The sequence below is a fragment of the Macaca fascicularis genome, chromosome 1 (genome assembly GCF_037993035.2).
Source record: "Macaca fascicularis isolate 582-1 chromosome 1, T2T-MFA8v1.1".
In the NCBI taxonomy this organism is placed as follows: Eukaryota; Metazoa; Chordata; class Mammalia; order Primates; family Cercopithecidae; genus Macaca; species Macaca fascicularis.
Window position 1 is genome coordinate 232,864,446 of NC_088375.1, and position 16,655 is coordinate 232,881,100.

General features: G+C 61.8%; 3 protein-coding genes across 17 annotated transcripts in view; 2 read left to right on the plus strand and 1 right to left on the minus strand.

The window, feature by feature from the left end:
• The window catches only part of CFAP74 (cilia and flagella associated protein 74), a 78,465-nt gene extending 74,687 nt beyond the window's left edge, over positions 1-3,778 (plus strand). For 3 of the 7 annotated variants that reach the window (XM_045382123.2, XM_065531087.1, XM_074022866.1), the window contains 7 exons: positions 221-376; positions 1,048-1,177; positions 1,809-1,963; positions 2,239-2,371; positions 2,593-2,753; positions 3,015-3,149; positions 3,349-3,778. In XM_045382123.2, the coding sequence (XP_045238058.2) occupies positions 221-376; positions 1,048-1,177; positions 1,809-1,963; positions 2,239-2,371; positions 2,593-2,753; positions 3,015-3,149; positions 3,349-3,450 (972 nt within the window). In that variant the 3' untranslated portion in view covers positions 3,451-3,778. Of the gene's footprint in view, positions 1-220; positions 377-1,047; positions 1,178-1,808; positions 1,964-2,238; positions 2,372-2,592; positions 2,754-3,014; positions 3,150-3,348 lie in introns of those variants that run through there. The other 4 variants (XR_012427322.1, XM_074022863.1, XM_045382128.3 and 1 more) reach the window with 3 other exon arrangements.
• A 2,676-nt stretch (positions 3,779-6,454) lies between these two features.
• Positions 6,455-8,124, plus strand: TMEM52 (transmembrane protein 52). Of its 2 annotated transcripts, XM_015443816.3 has the most exons (5): positions 6,455-6,534; positions 6,624-6,667; positions 6,778-6,819; positions 7,282-7,460; positions 7,551-8,124. In XM_015443816.3, exons 1-5 carry the CDS (start codon positions 6,469-6,471, stop codon positions 7,829-7,831), a joined length of 612 nt encoding a protein of 203 aa, XP_015299302.3. In that variant the 5' UTR covers positions 6,455-6,468; the 3' UTR covers positions 7,832-8,124. The 2 variants fall into 2 exon arrangements, with proteins under 2 accessions (XP_015299302.3, XP_015299305.3); XM_015443819.3 differs by lacking the exon at positions 6,778-6,819.
• Positions 8,125-8,420: 296 nt separating this feature from the next.
• On the minus strand, positions 8,421-10,354 carry CALML6 (calmodulin like 6). 8 transcript variants are annotated; one of them, XM_065531121.1, is made up of 5 exons: positions 10,291-10,354; positions 9,106-9,280; positions 8,822-8,966; positions 8,644-8,744; positions 8,421-8,571 (listed from the first exon to the last, which is right to left on the minus strand). In XM_065531121.1, exons 1-5 carry the CDS (start codon positions 10,291-10,293, stop codon positions 8,525-8,527), a joined length of 471 nt encoding a protein of 156 aa, XP_065387193.1. In that variant the 5' UTR covers positions 10,294-10,354; the 3' UTR covers positions 8,421-8,524. The 8 variants fall into 8 exon arrangements, with proteins under 8 accessions (XP_065387193.1, XP_073879074.1, XP_065387189.1 ...); XM_074022973.1 differs by lacking the exon at positions 10,291-10,354 and having other exon boundaries at positions 8,644-8,724; positions 9,106-9,711; XM_065531117.2 differs by lacking the exon at positions 10,291-10,354 and having other exon boundaries at positions 9,106-9,710.
• Between the last annotated feature and the right edge of the window lie 6,301 nt (positions 10,355-16,655).

Consider the following 16,655-nt stretch of genomic DNA (forward strand, 5'->3'; position numbering starts at 1 on the left):
GCCGGGGCGGGCATCGCCTGTGCTCAGGCCCGGAGCTGACCACGCCTGGGTCTGTGGGCAGCCTGGCCCAGGCCCTCACGCCAGCCGGCAAGTGAGCGGAGCTGATGGAGCCCCAGCGCTGTCTCAGCTCTGGCACTGAGAACCCACTGCCCCTGAGGCAGAGCTCCCCTCGTGGCTCCAGCAGACATCTGTTCCTGACAGAGGGATGTGGTCTCTTTAGGCTCAAGAAACACTGGACATCATTACCAAGAGAGGCACGCTCACCCTCACCCTCGTGGGCACTGGCGTGGCGTCCATGATCACGTGCTCCATTGAAGGCAGCATCCTCAACATGGGCTATGTGATCGCCGGAGAGTCTGTGTCCTCAGGCTTCAAGGTGAAGCACACATGCTGGCTCCAGCCTCCCAGGAGGGTTTCCACCAGGCAGGACTCAGGCCAGCTGTGAAAGTGACCCGTGGGTCGGGGAGCCTGTGGGGACACAGGTAGCCCCCTCTACACAGCTGCCACCTCTGCCGCCCTCTCCTGCAGGACCCGGGCCTCTTTCTGGGGAGGCTACAGATGTCCCCTGGTCACCCCACCTCCCTGTCCTCCTTGTCCCTCCTCCTCAGCCCCTGCACAGAGCTCCCCCAACCACCCCCTGCCCTGCTGCTTGAACTCACTCCTTTGGAGCTCAACTCAGCCACCCGGGGGCGAGGGTTTGCGGCCCTCTGGGCGAGCCGCACTGCCCCGTGTGCCCTCATGCCTTTGCACCAGCATGTGCCCATGAGCGAGACTCAGGTGCCCTGGAGGACAGGTGGCACCCCAGAGCTGTCCACGCGCCCCAGGCAGGGAAGCCAAGCCCCGGCCTGGCAAAGGCTGATGAGAGGCTGGAAGAAGGGACGTTGGCACACAGCTCAGTAAACCGCCACGTGTGCCAGCGTCGTCAGGCCACCGGGGTCCCCACCTGGGTGTGGCCTCATAGCAGCAGCCAAGTCCTGGGCACTGACCATAGGAAGGAGGCAGCCAGGCTGGGGCTGGCGGGCGGTGACAGCGGCCTGCTCTCTGCAGCTGCAGAACAACTCCCTGCTCCCCATCAAGTTCTCCATGCTCCTGGACAGTCTCTCCAGCGCCCGGGGCCGGGGCCAGCAGCAGCTGCCGCAGTTCCTCAGCTCTCCCTCCCAGAGGACGGAGGTGGTTGGTGAGCGGGGTGAAGGGTGGGTGGAGCGGGGGAGTGGCAGCGAGTGGAGGGGGTGGGCGGTGAGCTGGGGGGGTGGTTGGTGAGATGGGGGGGTGGTTGGTGAGATGGGGGGTGGTCGGAGAACTGGGGGGTGGGTGGTGAGCTGGAGGGTGGGCGGTTGGTGAGATGGGGGGTGGTCGGTGAGATGGGGGGGTGGTCGGTGAGATGGGGGGTGGTCGGAGAACTGGGGGGGTAGGTGGTGAGCTGGGGGGGTGGGCGGTGAGCTGGGGGGGCGGGCGGTGAGCTGGGGGGGCGGGCGGTGAGATGGGGGGTGGGCGGTGAGCTGGGGGGGTGGGCGGTGAGCTGGGGGGTGGTTGGTGAGATGGGGGTGGGCGGTGAGATGGGGGGGTGGGTGGTGAGATGGGGGGTGGTTGGTGAGCTGGGGGTGGGCGGTGAGCTGGGGGGGTGGGTGGTGAGATGGGGGGCACTTGGATCCATGGGGGTTCGGGGGGTGCAAGGCCATGGGGGGCACCCAGCAGGACAGGGGCTCTGTGGGGGGTGGGCAGGGTGCAAAGCTCTATGGAGCAGGGCTTGGAGGGCAAACAGTGATTGCAGGTGGGGAAGGCCAAACTGCACCCCACGCTACCCGCAGGGACGCAGAATCTCAACGGCCAGAGCGTGTTCAGCGTGGCCCCTGTCAAGGGCGTCATGGATCCCGGGAAGACGCAGGACTTCACTGTCACCTTCAGCCCCGACCACGAGAGCCTCTACTTCTCCGACCGGCTCCAGGTGGTGCTCTTTGAAAAGGTGCGGCTCTGGCTCTGCAAGTTCAGCTGGGCCCGGCCCTGGCCCCAACCAGAGCCTTGCCTTTCGCTGCACTGCCCCACTTTGGAGACCCGGAGGGTACCATGGCTGGGGGACTCAGCACCACACTGAGGGTCATGGGTCGAGAGACCAGAGTCCAGGGCCCCACGGGGCCCCCAGGCCGTCCCTGCCTCCTTCCCTGAGCCAGCCCAGCTCTCACCAGCAGGGCCCCTGCTGCGGAGCTTTGGGGACAAGGCCACTCCACTTCTTGTCCCCAGAAAATCTCCCACCAGATCCTGCTGAAAGGGGCCGCCCGTGAGCACATGATGTTCGTGGAGGGCGGGGACCCCCTGGACGTGCCTGTGGAGTCTCTGACGGTGATCCCCGTATTTGACCCCAAGCACAGAGAGGGTGAGCCCCTCCCCGGGGAGGGAACAGACACGGGGCCTCCTGGTGCCCCTACCCTGTGGACGGGGGCCCTGAGACCCAGCAGAGTGGGGCAGGGATTCCCAGTCTTCTACCCCTGAGCCTGGCAGGAGAGCCACTGCTAACCAGAGTTCAGGAGTCCCGCTGCAGCCCCACCCCATGCCTCAGCCTGACCCTGAGCAGCTCCCCTGGCCACACCCCTCCAGCCAGCTCCCGGCCAGGCCCTCCCTCTCCAGAGGCCGAGGAGCTGAGGCCCATCCTGGTGGCCCTGGACTACATCCAGTTCGACACAGACATGCCAGCCCCACCTGCCACCCGAGAGCTGCAGGTGGGCTGTATCCGGACCACCCAACCATCTCCAAAGAAGGTGCCCACAGCATTGCCCCTGGGGACATTAGGCAGCCCCCTCTGCCTCCCCTGCCCTGGGCAGCCCCCCTCCTGGCCTTGCCCCTCACTGGGATTGTCCCCACAGCCGGGCTTGTCTGGGACTTCCTGTGGCAGGTGTGGGGTGGGCAGCCTGCTGGTCAGAGCTGGGAGGGTGAGTGGAGCTGGGCACCCTCAGCTCTAGTCCCACTGCTGCTGGGAGCGGTGCCTGGTCGCCAGCCTACAGGAGCCCCATACCCCACAGACCGTTGAGTTCAGCCTGGACAGTGTCACATCCCTGCAGCACAAGGGTTTCTCCATTGAGCCCTCCCGGGGCTCCGTGGAGCGCGGCCAGACGAAGACCATCACTATCTCCTGGGTGCCGCCTGCGGACTTTGATGTAGGTGCCTTCGGGTTCCAGGCCAGCGAGCCCTGGGAACGCCAAAGGCTGGGTGGGCTGTACCCCTGCCCAATCCCAGGGGAGGAGGTGGCCGCGGAGGACCCAGGGGAGTCAGGTAGGCAGGGCAGCGGGAAGACAGCACACCTCCCCCGGGTGCCCACTGGCTGAAGGCCTCTTCTCCCCTCCCCTCCTGTTCCAGCCAGACCACCCACTCATGGTGTCGGCCCTGCTGCAGCTAAGGGGGGATGTGAAGGAGACCTACAAGGTCATCTTTGTAGCCCAGGTGGTGACCGGCCCCTAAGCCTCTGCACAGAGCACCCTCAGGCCCTCCTGCCCACCCTCAAAGCCCTCCCCAGGCTGAGGGCCAGGCCATACTACCCTAGGGCCTGGGACCTGGCCATCTTCTGCCAGGCAGATTTCAATAGGCCACCCTCCACATGGTGCCACGGCCACTTCCTGCTGCCCTGGACCCAGCAAGCCCAGGTACATCCAAGAGCGCCCACTCTTGAGATCCCAGACTCAGAACCAGCGAGAAGGCCAGGCCAGCCCACAGCCGTCCTAGCCAGAGCCCCTCAGAGCCCCCAGGAGAGCCCCCCACAGCCTGTCAATAAACTTTTTGTAGGCCAACACTTGCAGCCTGCAGTGTGGGTGACAGAGCACTGAATGAGAAGTGGGGATAGAGCCCTGGGGATGCAGCCCCTCCCCTCACAGCCATGAAACCCGCTTTGCCTGGCAAGGGCCTCCTGGAGCGGGGCCATCCTGCAGGACACCTGTGGGGAGGCCACCCTGACGCAAATTCGAGGAGGGCCCCCAAGCCTGGTGCCCTGAGCAGCAGGCAGGCAGTCCAGAGGGCCGGGGTGCAGCCGGAGCTGAGGCTGACCCAGAGCCGAGAGGCCATGGGCGGTGGGGAGGGCAGGGCTCCAAAGCCCAGGGCAGGCCCCGGGAACCTCCAGACTTTTCCCAACTCCCAGGACCCCAGATGACCCCAAGCAAAGGTGAGCAGATGGCGGGAACCTGGCCTACTTATGCCCTCCCCTCCGCCCAGCAGGGGCCAGGTGAGGCCCAGCTCCTGCACTTAAGTCTCTACTTTTAATCTGAGAGAAGTCTGGGCTCGGCTTTCTGGGCTCTGACCCACCCTTCAACAGAGAAGACCCCTCACAGCCCGTGAGATGCTCCTGGAGCTCAGAGTGGTGCCTCCACCCCAACCCTGCCCTCTGGAGTCTGGCTTGTTGGACACTGTCCCCACAGAGCCCACCCAGCCTGGCCCTCCTGTCACAGTGCAGCACAGCCACTGTGCCACACCAACCAGCAGCCACCAGGAGAGCGTATGCAGCCTTCCCTGGCCTGGCAGGGGGGAGCAGGTGGTGCTTCGGGGAGCTTTCCTGGGCATAGGCCTCAGGGACGCTGGTCTTGAGCTGCCTGCCCTCACCCCCAGCCCCCCAGGGCCCACAGTGCCTAGGAACTTGCCATTGCCCCAAACTTCAAGCCAGTGACATTGACCCTGCAGTGGCATTTTGCAGGATTTCTGTCCAATGCGTCCCTTGCTGCCCTTCCTGGGGCTGACCCGCCATGGCTCAAGGTTGCGCCACACCAGATGGGAGGGGAAGGCAGGTTCCACCAGGTTCAAGCCGGCCCCAGCCGCAGGAGGAGGTGCTCCTGGAGGGCACTGTTTCCTGAGGAGGCCCCTGTCTTCTAAACTCGGACCCGACTCTCCTGCTGGCAGGCCCCTGGTACTGAGTGGTGAGGCCTGCCCAGGTCCTGTGTGGGGGCCGCACCCTCACCTTCCGGAACTTGGGGCTGTGGTCTCAGGCCATGCGGTGCACATGCACTCCCATTCCCACTCCCGTGCTGGGCCTCCACAACCAGCGCGGTCAACGTGGCGGGAAGAATGGCCAGAGGCCCGGAGAGCTGGGCAGGCAGGAAGGGCCCTTGAGGACCATGGCACAGGCCCTGGGAGGTGAAAGGCAACTTCAGGCAGAGCCCGAAAATGGAAGGAGTGATGCAGTGAAGGGGCAGGTATGGGCAGAAGAGCCACGCAGAGGAGGCCCTGCCCTCCAGGGTCACTGCACTTGTAGGGGTGGGGCACACTGAGCAGCGCCCACATGTGGAACAGTTCTGAGCAAGGGGTGTGTGCTCCTCCTGCAGTAAGATGGACCCTGCCCTTTGCTGTGTGACCACCTCCCTTAGCCTGACCGCCCGGCGGACGGTGTGCTGCTGGTCGCACGGGGAGCAGAGAGCCGCAAGAGCCTAACAGGGCCCCTGGCCTGGTGCCAGAGGGATAAGGGTCAGGGGTCCCCCTGGAAGAAATGGCCCCCGCCTGCCCCTGCACGGGGAGCAGCGGACATTGCAGGCTGAGGAAAGGGTGCTGGGCTCCCTGTGGCCCTCAGGAATGGAGGCCGCATTCCCCAGGTGGGGCATGGCCCCCAAGGCCAAGTGCTTTGGAAAAGTGGTCTGCACCCAGAGCCTCAAGGGCCCAGAGCCAGGGCCAGGCTCCAGCCCCCTGGGCCAGCCCCCAGGCAGCGCCTGCAGCTCAGGTCCACAATCAGTGTGCAAACACCACGTTCGGGACGCCCAGCATCTTGGTGGCGTGACCCTCCAGTTCACCCGGAGCCTGCCTGCAAGACTGGACCCGAGGGACCACACCCAAGGCAGCCACGACTTTCCAGGCCAGCTCCCGAGGGTTCCCGGGCCACGCCCAGATCAGCGCCAGAGCAGGCCACACTCGGCCGGCCGGGGTGAAGGCTCCATGCCCGGGCTGAGGGCGAGACCCACCATCGCCTCGCGACTCTGGGCCAGGTGGAGCTGCGAAGCAGGGCTTGGTGCGGACAAACCCTCTGAATACGTAGGGCTTGGCCCAGTGGGAGGGGATTGCGTTGAGCGGTGTCTGGTGGGCGCGGCTTATGGCGGGCGTGGAGCCAGTGGGTGGGGTTTGCATTGAGCAGAGGTCCAGCGAGTGGGGGCGTCTCGTGGGCGAGGCCTCCTGTGGGCGGGGCCTGCGGCGAAAGAGGCTTGCTCCGGGCGGGGACCTGCGGGTGGGGTTTACGCTGCGTGGAGCGTCCTGTGGGCGTGTGCCCCTGTGGGCGGGGCCTGCGAGGAACGGGGCTTGCACTGGGCGGTGCCCGGCGGGCGGGGTTTACCCTGTGTGGGGCGTCCAGTAGGCGTGTGCGCCTGTGGGAGGGGCCTGCGGCGAGCGAGGCCTGGTGGGCGGGGTTTACGCTGAGCGGGCGTTCTGTGGGCGTGTCATGTGGTGGGTGTGTCCTGTGGTGGGCGGGGCTCCATAAAGCCGCGCCGCCAGGCTCTGCTCCAACCTCCGCAGAGCATGGGCCGGGGGTCGCTGGCCGCCCGCGGGCTCCGGCTGCTGCTGCCGCTCTTGCCGCTGCCGCAGGTGGGTCGGGCCGCGTTCTCGGTTTGGCCACCGCGGGGCGGGTCCGTGCTCGGACCACGCCCCTCCCGGGCTCACCCCTGTCCCCACAGGTGGCGTTGGGCTTCGCGGACGGCAGCTGCGACCCCTCGGACCAGTAAGTCAGGGGGGAGGGAGCCGGGGCCTGGCCCCGCCCTGTGGGGAGGTGCGGGCGGTGAGGTCGGCCGGCCCATGCCCCGCCTGCTCCAGGTGCCGCCGTCCCCGCAGGTGTCTGCCCCAGGCCCGCTGGAGCAGCCTGTGGCACGTGGGGTAAGTGGAGCCCGCGGCGGAGCCGTGCGTCCGACGGTTCTGGGGCGGGGGTCACCGGGGCCAGACCTGCCCGGCCCTAACCTCACCGGGCCGCCTCCGCTGTCACCCAGTCCCGGTCGCTGGCGGGAAGTGACCTCGAGCAAGCAGGACCTTCCCTCCCACCCCTCCCACCTGGCCTCCGCGGGAAGCCCCTACGATCCCGCTCAGCAGCGGGGCAGTCGCTGAGGACAGCGAGTCCTGGGAGTGAGCCCAAGGCCACCCCTGGCCAGCCCAGGAGAGACAGCCAGGGCAGGCCCAGCAGCTGGAGGCCAGGCTTTGGCCACGGCAGTCTCCAACGTGCAGAGGCATTGTCTGCTTTTTATCCTGTTAACCTGTCTTCGGTGGTTGTGCCACGACATTCCCCAGGGTGCAGGTGCCCGGTGGCCGAGGGTCAAGTCCAGTGGGAAGGCCTTGCTCTTCTAGGCTCATCCTGCTGGCGGTCCTCCTGTTGCTGCTGTGCGGGGTCACAGCCGGCTGTGTCCGGTTCTGCTGCCTCCGGAAGCAGGCGCAGGCCCAGCCACATCTGCCACCAGCACGGCAGCCCTGCGACCTGGCGGTCATCCCTATGGACAGCGACAGCCCTGTACACAGCACTGTGACCTGTGAGTGCCTAGGGGCCCTCGAGTTGGGGGTGGAGATGGCGGGGGTAAATGCCAAGCCCGCCTCCACGAACCCACTCTGGTTTGCTGCAGCCTACAGCTCCGTGCAGTACCCACTGGGCATGCAGTTACCCGTACCCTTTGGGGAGCTGGACCTGGACTCCATGGCTCCTCCTGCCTACAGTCTGTACGCCCCGGAGCCTCCACCCTCCTATGATGAAGCTGTCAAGATGGCCAAGCCCAAAGAGGAAGGGCCAGCACTCTCCCAGAAACCCAGTCCTCTCCTTAGGGCCTCAGGCCTAGAGACCACTCCAATGCCCCAGGAGTCGGGGCCCAATACCCAACTACCACCTTGTAGCCCTGGTGCCCCTTGAAGGAGGTAGGACAATGGACCAGAGCTTCGAGAACTAGCACTTGGAGCCAAGGGCCCCCAGCCCACCCCACCATCCCACACATTGCTGTGGCCCCAGCCTTGGTGTCATTTTACACCAGCCCCATGGCGTCACCCCCTAGGCAGGCTGCTGCTTTCAGCCTCAGCCCCTGGCCCAGTCCCAGCAGGCCCTCAGCCTGGAAGAGGCCCCTTGGGCCTGAGCCTCAGGTGGGAGCTCAGGGCCAGCTGTGACGTCTGCATCTTATTGGAGAGAGAATAAAGTTTGTATTTAAGTGATCTCTGCCTATGTGGGAAGGACTCTGGGACTCCAGGGCTATGGGAGGAACCCTCGGGCAGCCAACCCCCAGTGCAAGCAGGCAGGGCGAGCGCATGGTCCCTGGCCTGTACCCCGTCCAGGCTTCAGGCTGGCATTCCTAGCCCTGAGCTGGGCAATGGGTGGTGTCAGGTGTCCTGGCAGAAATGACTGGGGTTGTGTTTCTGTGGCTGGGCCAGGAAAACTCTTTTCCTTCTCCAGCCCCATGCCTTTGCCCGTTGCCCCCCAACCCTGGCTGGGACAGTGAGGCACACGCAAGTCAGGCTAGAACATTTATTTTGCACAGAGCTGGGGGAGTAGGTGGCAGGGGGCAGTGGCAGTGGCCTTCCCGGGCAGGCCTCCCATGACTGTAGCAGCTGCGCCCTACTGGATCAGCTTGAAGGACTCCCCGGTCATCATGGCCACAAACTCTGGGGACAGAGGGGCAGGTCAGCAACTTGCCCTGGCCCAGCCACTGGCTCCCAGGGCTCCAGCCCACTCACCCTCATAGTCGATGGTCCCGTCCCCGTCCTTGTCAGCCTCCTTCATCATCTGCTCCGCCTCCACCTCGTTGAGGGGCTCCCCTGCATTCATGAGCACGTACCTGTGGGGCCTGGCGCTGAGCCACTCCATCAGCCCTGCCCGTGCCCGCCCACCGCCTGCCCCCCGCCCGGGCCCTACTTGAGTGTGTTCCAATCAATGTAGCCCTTGCCCTCTTTGTCGAAGACGCGGAATGCCGCCCTCAGCTCGCTCTCCTGGTTCTGGGCCTTCTCATGGTAAACTCCCATTAGTGCCAGGAAACCATCGCAGTTGAAGAACCCTTTGTCTGCAAGGAGCACAGCTGGGGCGCAAGGGACAGGGGGCACAGCACTCCCCATGGGCTCTGCCTCTTCCCCCATAGGCACCGAGACCTGACCCAGGGCCGCTCCCCGAGGCTACCCACCCCACTCCAGCCACAAGCTCACTGTCTCTGTCCACGTCCTTGGCCATCGAGGTCAGCTCACTCTTGGTGGGGTTGATACCCAGCAGGCTCATGAGCCGCTCCAGCTCCCCCGTCTTCACCTCCCCGTTGCCCTCTTCATCAAACATCTCAAAGACTCCCTTGTACTCCTTGATCTGCTCAGCCGACAGGCGCTCTGTCTGCAGGGACACCCACACCGGCCTGACCAGGAGTCCCTTCTGCCCCTGTGTCCAGGGAAGGGTCGGAGATACCCCTGCACCCATCCCTCCGTTGGCAGCCTTTCAAGGTGAGTGGTAAGAGAGGAGGCCCCGCCGGGCGCGGTGGCTCAAGCCTGTAATCCCAGCACTTTGGGAGGCTGAGACGGGCGGATCACGAGGTCAGGAGATCAAGACCATCCTGGCTAACACAGTGAAACCCCGTCTCTACTAAAAATACAAAAAACTAGCCGGGCGAGGTGGCGGGCGCCTGTAGTCCCAGCTACTCAGGAGGCTGAGGCAGGAGAATGGCGTAAACCCGGGAGGCAGAGCTTGCAGTGAGCTGAGATCCGGCCACTGCACTCCAGCCCCAGCGGCAGAGCAAGACTCTGTCTCAAAAAAAAAAAAAAAAAAAGAGAGGAGGCCCCCAGCGCAGAGCAGTCTTCCCGGACAAGGGGTCACACACCAGGGGTTTGCAGGGCCAGCAGGGCTCTGCCAGGCAGCTCACAGGGGCAAAGGCCAGACAGGCAGGGGCCAGCATTCGAGGGAAGAGCGGGAGCTGCAGGGCCAGGCGGGCCAGGCTGCAGTCCTGGAGTCTGGCAATGGACACTAGGTGAGACAGGTAAAGGAAGCTGAGAGCAGGGTGGGGAGGTTCCCAGCCCTGGCCTGGGCTTCCAGCCCAGGATTGGGATACAGCCCAGGAAGCGGAGTCCTAGGCTCCAGCCTGTGTGGCATTCTGGAGGGAGAGTCCAGCACCGGGCCACACCTGCCTGCCACCACTGCTGCTGCCCATCTGGGAGCCAGCTTCCAGAAAGGGCTGCTCCACCCTGGCCCCGGAACAAGGGCTGTGTTGGTGGCAGCAGGGCTTGGTCACTTCTTCCACCTCAGCCTCTTCCTGCCCAGGCTCCCTGGTAGGTCCTCACACCTCCAGATTCCAGCTCAACCTACCCAACCAGCCCGCTAGAGACTCCATCGGGCACAGGGAGCAGCCTTACCATGTCGGTGGTTATCTGACAGGATTCTGCAGGGTGGTGGCACCAGGGCTGCTGTGGGCAGAACGCTGGGGCAGTGGTGGCAGCTGAGTTTTAGCTGGGCCTGGCTGCCTGGGGTCCCCAGGGTCCAGATTCCAAGAGCCTTTTATGGGTGGGAAATCCTGCTGGCCCTATTTTGGGACAGGCTCTCAGCCTTATCCACAGGGCCCCTTCCCGGCCCGCTTTGGCCTGGGCTTCCCCCGACCCTGAAGATGGGCACCGAAGGCCGAGTGCAGGGGCCAGGAAAGGGCTGAGACGTGGCGGGGCCCTCAGGAAAGGGCTGAGACGTGGCGGGGCCCTCAGGAAAGGGCTGAGACGTGGCGGGGCCCTCAGGAAAGGGCTGAGACGTGGCGGGGCCCTCAGGAAAGGGCTGAGACGTGGCGGGACCCTCAGGAAAGGGCTGAGATGTGGCGGGACCCTCACACACACTGTTCCCCTTGCTGTTCCCTCTTCACCGGACCAAGCTCTGAGTCTACCTTTCCAGAGGTGCGGCCCTCCAGCAGGTCTTCACGGGACCCTGGTCCCATGCTGTCATCACTTACCAGTGAGATTTCTTGTTGAAGGCCCATCCTGGCCAGCTGGTGCCCAGTGGCTCAGAGACTGGCCACCCTCCCATCCTGGTGGACTCAACATGGGCCCTGTGCCAGTATGTCACAAACTCTCCGGACAGGTTGAATAAACAAATGCATTAGGCACCTCTTGACCACCTTGTACAGGAGGGGCTGAGGGTCCACCATTCAGGGAGAAGACAGCAAGACATGGGCTGGGGGTGAAGGGGGAAAGGGGGCAAGACAGACAGGGCCTGGGGGCTGGGCTGCCCACTGGAAGTCGGGCACAGTTGGGGGCTATTTTGGGGTTTCTCAAGGAAACCTGACCTCTCTTCCACTCAGAACAGCAAAGCTGGCTCCCGAGGGGGCCTGGTGCCCAGGCTGGTCAGTATCAACACGCCACAGTGGAGCACACGCCTGCACACGTGTGTTCCCTCCTCAGACCCGCACTGACCCCTCCCTGTCTGGGTCTAATTACCCACCAGACTCCCAAAGCCAGGGTCCAGCTCCTCCCTGCCCCACCCAGGCAGGGGTGTGAGGTTTGCAGTGGCAGGGCAGGGTCCTCAGGGTCACACTCACATCTGCCCTCCAACTGGCCCCTTGGCGGCATGAAGACTCTGAGCAGGTGGGGCACTCAGTGTCCCCCGCCAGCCCAGCCCTCTGCCTGCCAAAAAACCTGAAGCTACAGGATGCCTCCCACTGAGACCCAGGCCAGCTGCTGAGACTGCAAGATTGATGCTGAGGAGGGCAGGCCAACGGCCTGGGACACCTCCAGCCAAACAGGGCTGGGGCTGGAGGGAAGCAGCCCTGGGTCTGGTGGGGCCAAGGGAGGCCCTGACCTGACCTTCATCCTGGCTGCTCCCTGGCCTCAGCTTTCCCCTGGGCTGGGGAGGGGACAATTCATGCACTGAGCACCTTCCCCCAGGGGCACAGAATGCAGGAGCCACAGCACCCAGGCCAGGGCCCATCCTGGGTTCTGGTCCGGGGTCCCGAGGTGCTGGCCAGCTGGGTACAGAGACACAGAGAACTGCACTGGCCTCGTGGCCCTGGACAAGCCCCCACCCCGACAACTCTCACAGCCAGTGGACAGCAGGCTCTGCCTCCTCCATTCCCAGGCCTCTAGCGTCTGACATTCCTGGGCCACAGTCCTGAAGGTTCCAGACATCCTGGTGGGCTTACGAGTGAAACTCAAAGCTGTTGGAGCCCGACTTAAAGCAGAGGGCACGCCCACCCCCAGCCCCGCCCTGGCCCTGACAAAGGTGGGGAGGAGCAACATGGTCACAACCACCGTCAACCCCTCTCCTCTCCATATAGGCTTCTACCCATACCCAGGCCCAGTACAAGCAGCAGTCCAGGTCCTTGCCCTCTGTCCCACTCTCCTCGTGCTGACCAGCCTCTGTGTGGCCTTTGGACATGCCCTGTACCTGTACCCCTAAGACCTGAGAGTCATCCAATCTTTATTTTCCATCTTGTGTCTCTTCTGATCACCGAAGGGGTATTCTCCATAACAAAAATAAAAATAATACAAAAAAATAAAAAAACAGAAAAAGAGGCTGGACTTGGTGGCTCACGCCTGTAATCCCAGCACTTTGGGAGGCTGAGGCAGGCAGATCACTGAGGTCAGGAGATCGAGACCATTCTGGCTAACACGGTGAAACCCCAACTGTACTAAAAAAAAAATACAAAACAATTAGCCAGGCATGGTGGCGGACGCCTGTAGTCCCAGCTTCTCAGGAGGCTGAGGCAGGAGAATGGCGAGAACCCGGGAGGCGGAGCTTGCAGTGTGCTGAGATCATGCCACTGCACTCCATCCTGGGTGACAGAGTGAGACTCCATCTCAAAAAGAAAAAAAAAGAAAACAGAAAAAGAGAAAAACCCTGTAACAACTAGAAAACTGCCTCAGCCACGTTCAGGTACAAGTGCAGTTGTGTTAATGGCTGTACCCGGTTATGTAGCAGATCTCTAGAACCTTTCATCTTGCAAAACGGACCCTCTGCACCCATTAAACAGCAGCTCCCGGCCGGGCGCGGTGGCTCAAGCCTGTAATCCCAGCACTTTGGGAGGCCGAGGCGGGTGGATCACGAGGTCAGGAGATCGAGACTATCCTGGCTAACATGGTGAAACCCCGTCTCTACTAAAAATACAAAAAACTAGCCGGGCGTGGTGGCGGGCGCCTGTAGTCTCAGCTACTTGGGAGGCTGAGGCGGGAGAATAGCGTGAACCCGGGAGGCGGAGCTTGCAGTGAGCCGAGATCACGCCACTGCACTCCAGCCTGGGAGACACAGCGAGACTCCGTCTCAAAAAAAAAAAAAAAAAAAAAACAGCAGCTCCCCTCTTCCACCTCCCCCAGCCTATGGCAATCACTACTCTACTTTCTGTTTTTTTTTTTTTTTTTTTTTTGAGACGGAGTCTCGCTCTGTCACCCAGGCTGGAGTGCAGTAGCTGGATCTCAGCTCACTGCAAGCTCCGCCTCCCGGGTTTACGCCATTCTCCTGCCTCAGCCTCCCGAGTACCTGGGACTACAGGCGCCTGCCACCTCGCCCGGCTAGTTCTTTCTATATATTTTTAGTAGAGACGGGGTTTCACCGGGTCAGCCAGGATGGTGTCGATCTCCTGACCTCATGATCCACCCGTCTCGGCCTCCCAAAGTGCTGGATTACAGGCTTGAGCCACCGCGCCCGGCTTTCTACTTTCTGTTTTTAAGAATTCAACTCTGGCCGGGTGCGGTGGCTCAAGCCTGTAATCCAGCATTTTGGGAGGCCGAGACGGGCGGATCACGAGGTCAGGAGATCGAGACCATCCTGGCTAACACGGTGAAATCCCGTCTCTACTAAAAAATACAAAAAACTAGCCGGGCGAGGCGGCGGGCGCCTGTAGTCCCAGCCACTCGGGAGGCTGAGGCAGGAGAATGGCGTAAACCCGAGAGGCGGAGCTTGCAGTGAGCTGAGATCCGGCCACTGCACTCCAGCCTGGGCGACAGAGCAAGACTCTGTCTCCAAAAAAAAAAAGAAAAAAAAAAAGAATTCAACTCCAGGGGCCAGGCATGGTGGCTCACCCCTGTAATCTCAGCACTTTGGGAGGCCGAGGCAGGTGGATCATGAGGTCAGGAGTTCAAGACCAGCCTGGCCAAGATGGTGAAACCCTGTCTCTTCTAAAAAAAAAAAATACAAAAATTAGCTGGGTGTGGTGGCAGGTGCCTGTAATCCCAGCTACTCGGGAGGCTGAGGCAGAGAATTGTTTGAACCCAGGAGGTGCAGGATGCAGTGAGCCGAGATTGCACCACTGCACTCCAGCCTGGGCAACAGAGTGAGACTCCGTACACACACACAAAAAAAAGATTTTGACTCTGTAGACCTCCTAGGAGTGGAATCATCCAGTGTTTGTGTTTCTGTGGCCGAATTAATGTCCTCCAGCTTCATTTGTGGTGTAGCATATGACAGAATAGGCTGCTGCTTCTACTTTTTTTTTTTTTTTTTTTTTTTTTTTTTAGGTGGAATCTCGCTTTGTCTCCAGGCTGGAGTGCAATGGCATGATCTCAGCTTACTGCAACCTCCGCCTCCCGGGTTCACACAATTCTCCTGCCTCAGCCTCCCGAGTAGCTGGGACTACAGGTGGGTGCCACCACACCTGGCTAATTTTTTTTTTTTGTTTTGTTTTGTTTTGTTTTGTTTTGTTTTTCGAGACGGAGTCTCGCTCTGTCGCCCAGGCTGGAGTGCAGTGGCGCGATCTCGGCTCACTGCAAGCTCCGCCTCCTGGGTTTACGCCATTCTCCTGCCTCAGCCTCCTGAGTAGCTGGGACTACAGGCGCCCGCCACCGCGCCCGGCTAATTTTTTGTATTTTTAGTAGAGACGTGGTTTCACCGTGGTCTCGATCTCCTGACCTTGTGATCCGCCCGCCTCGGCCTCCCAAAGTGCTGGGATTACAGGCGTGAGCCACCGCGCCCGGCCTAATTTTTTATACTTTTAGTAGAGACAGTGTTTCACTGTGTTAGCCAGGATGGTCTCTATCTCCTGACCTCATGATCCTCCCACCTGGGCCTCCCAAAATGCTGGGATTACAGGTGTGAGCCACTGTGCTCAGCCTGGAACAGGCATCTTTTTTAAGGCTGAGTGAAATGTTTTTCTCGGGATGGACCACACTCGGTTTCATCTGCTGATGAACACTTAGGTGCTCCTACCTCTTGGATGTTGGAACTGCTACTGCAATGAACACGGGTGGGCATGAAGGTGTTTCATAGATGTGATTAGTATTTAAATCAGTAGGCCAGGCATGGTTGCTCACGCCTGTAATCTCCGCACTTTAGGAGGCCGAGGTGGGCAGATCACGAGGTCAGGAGATGGAGACGATCCTGGCTAACACAGTGAAACCCTGTCTCTACTAAAAATACCAAAAAAGCTTAGCCAGGCATGGTGGTGGGCGCCTGTAGTCCCAGCTACTCAGGAGGCTGAGGCAGGAGAATGGCATAAACCCAGGAGGCGGAGCTTGCAGTGAGCCGAGATCGTGCCACTGCCCTCCAGCCTGGGCGACAGAGTGAGACTCCCATCTCAAAAAATAAAAAAAAGGATTTAAATCAGTATACTTTGGGTAAAGCACATGACCCTCCATAATGTAGGGGGGCCTCATCCAGTTCGTTGAGGGCCTTAAGAGAAAAGACTGAGGTCCTCCAAGGAAGAAGGAATTCTGTCTCCAGACGGCTGCAACGTCAGCTCTACCCTGGAGGCTGCCCACAGTGCAATCACACGGGCCAACTCCTCAACATCTCTCTTGTGTGTGTATATGAGAGATGTGTACATACAGACACACACACATATACACACCCCCCTGCTTCTGCCACAGAGGGCCACCGCAGACATCACCACTGCCACTGGGGGTCCCCAGTGGGAAGACACCGAGAGACCCTGCCCCACTCTGGGGCAGCAGCCTCGGCTGCAAACCCACCTCACCTGAGCCACACAGACACAAGGTGGTCATTGTGTCCACAGGCAGGACTCTGATGGTCCCTGCAGGTGGTCTGGGGCCCCTTCTATCTGGTTCTGCTTCCCCCCTTCCTGTCGCAGGGGCTGACCCCTAAGAGGGAGCTCCTAGCCCAAACTCCATCTCAGGGTCAGCTTCTGGGGAACCCAAGCTGTGACATGATGGGATGTTGGCGGTGGACACCCTGCCGCCAAGCTGCAACCAGGCACCAGTGCGGGACGAAGACACACGCTCCCACATAGTCACCTGTTACACTCACTGGTGGTGAGTTGGAAGGGCAGGGGGTGGACCAGGTAACTGCCGCCAATCGAGACTACAAATGGCAGAAGGAGAGAAAGGGGCACTTGAAAGCCAGGGGTGAGCCCAAGTGTGAGTGTCGGGGGCCCTCTGTGGTTCAGGCAGCGTCTCTGCTCTCCACTCTGCAGTGGGAAGGCACTGAATCGGAGGCCCAAGCCCAGGACTTAAGTCAGAGCGGGCAGGGCCTTGGTGGGGACATCCAGGCGGGTGTCCCCTGAAGTTTGATCCCAAGGTTGCTCTGAAGCTTCTGCGTCTGCAGGTTTGCTCACCGCTCCATAGGAAGAGCTGACACTCCCACCCCCAATGCTGGAAGGACCCAAACCAGAGGCAACACTAGTTTCCCCGAGCCCCACCTGCCCTGGTAGCATGAGGTTGGCACTGAGGGCAGAGCTGCAGCAGAACCAAGCTGCAGTCGAGTGGGCCTGGTGCTGCCATGGCACCTGGGGGGTGCGGACCCACAGGGCTCCCTTGGGCCTGGAGCGCGGGATCCGTAGGAAGAGGACTCCACA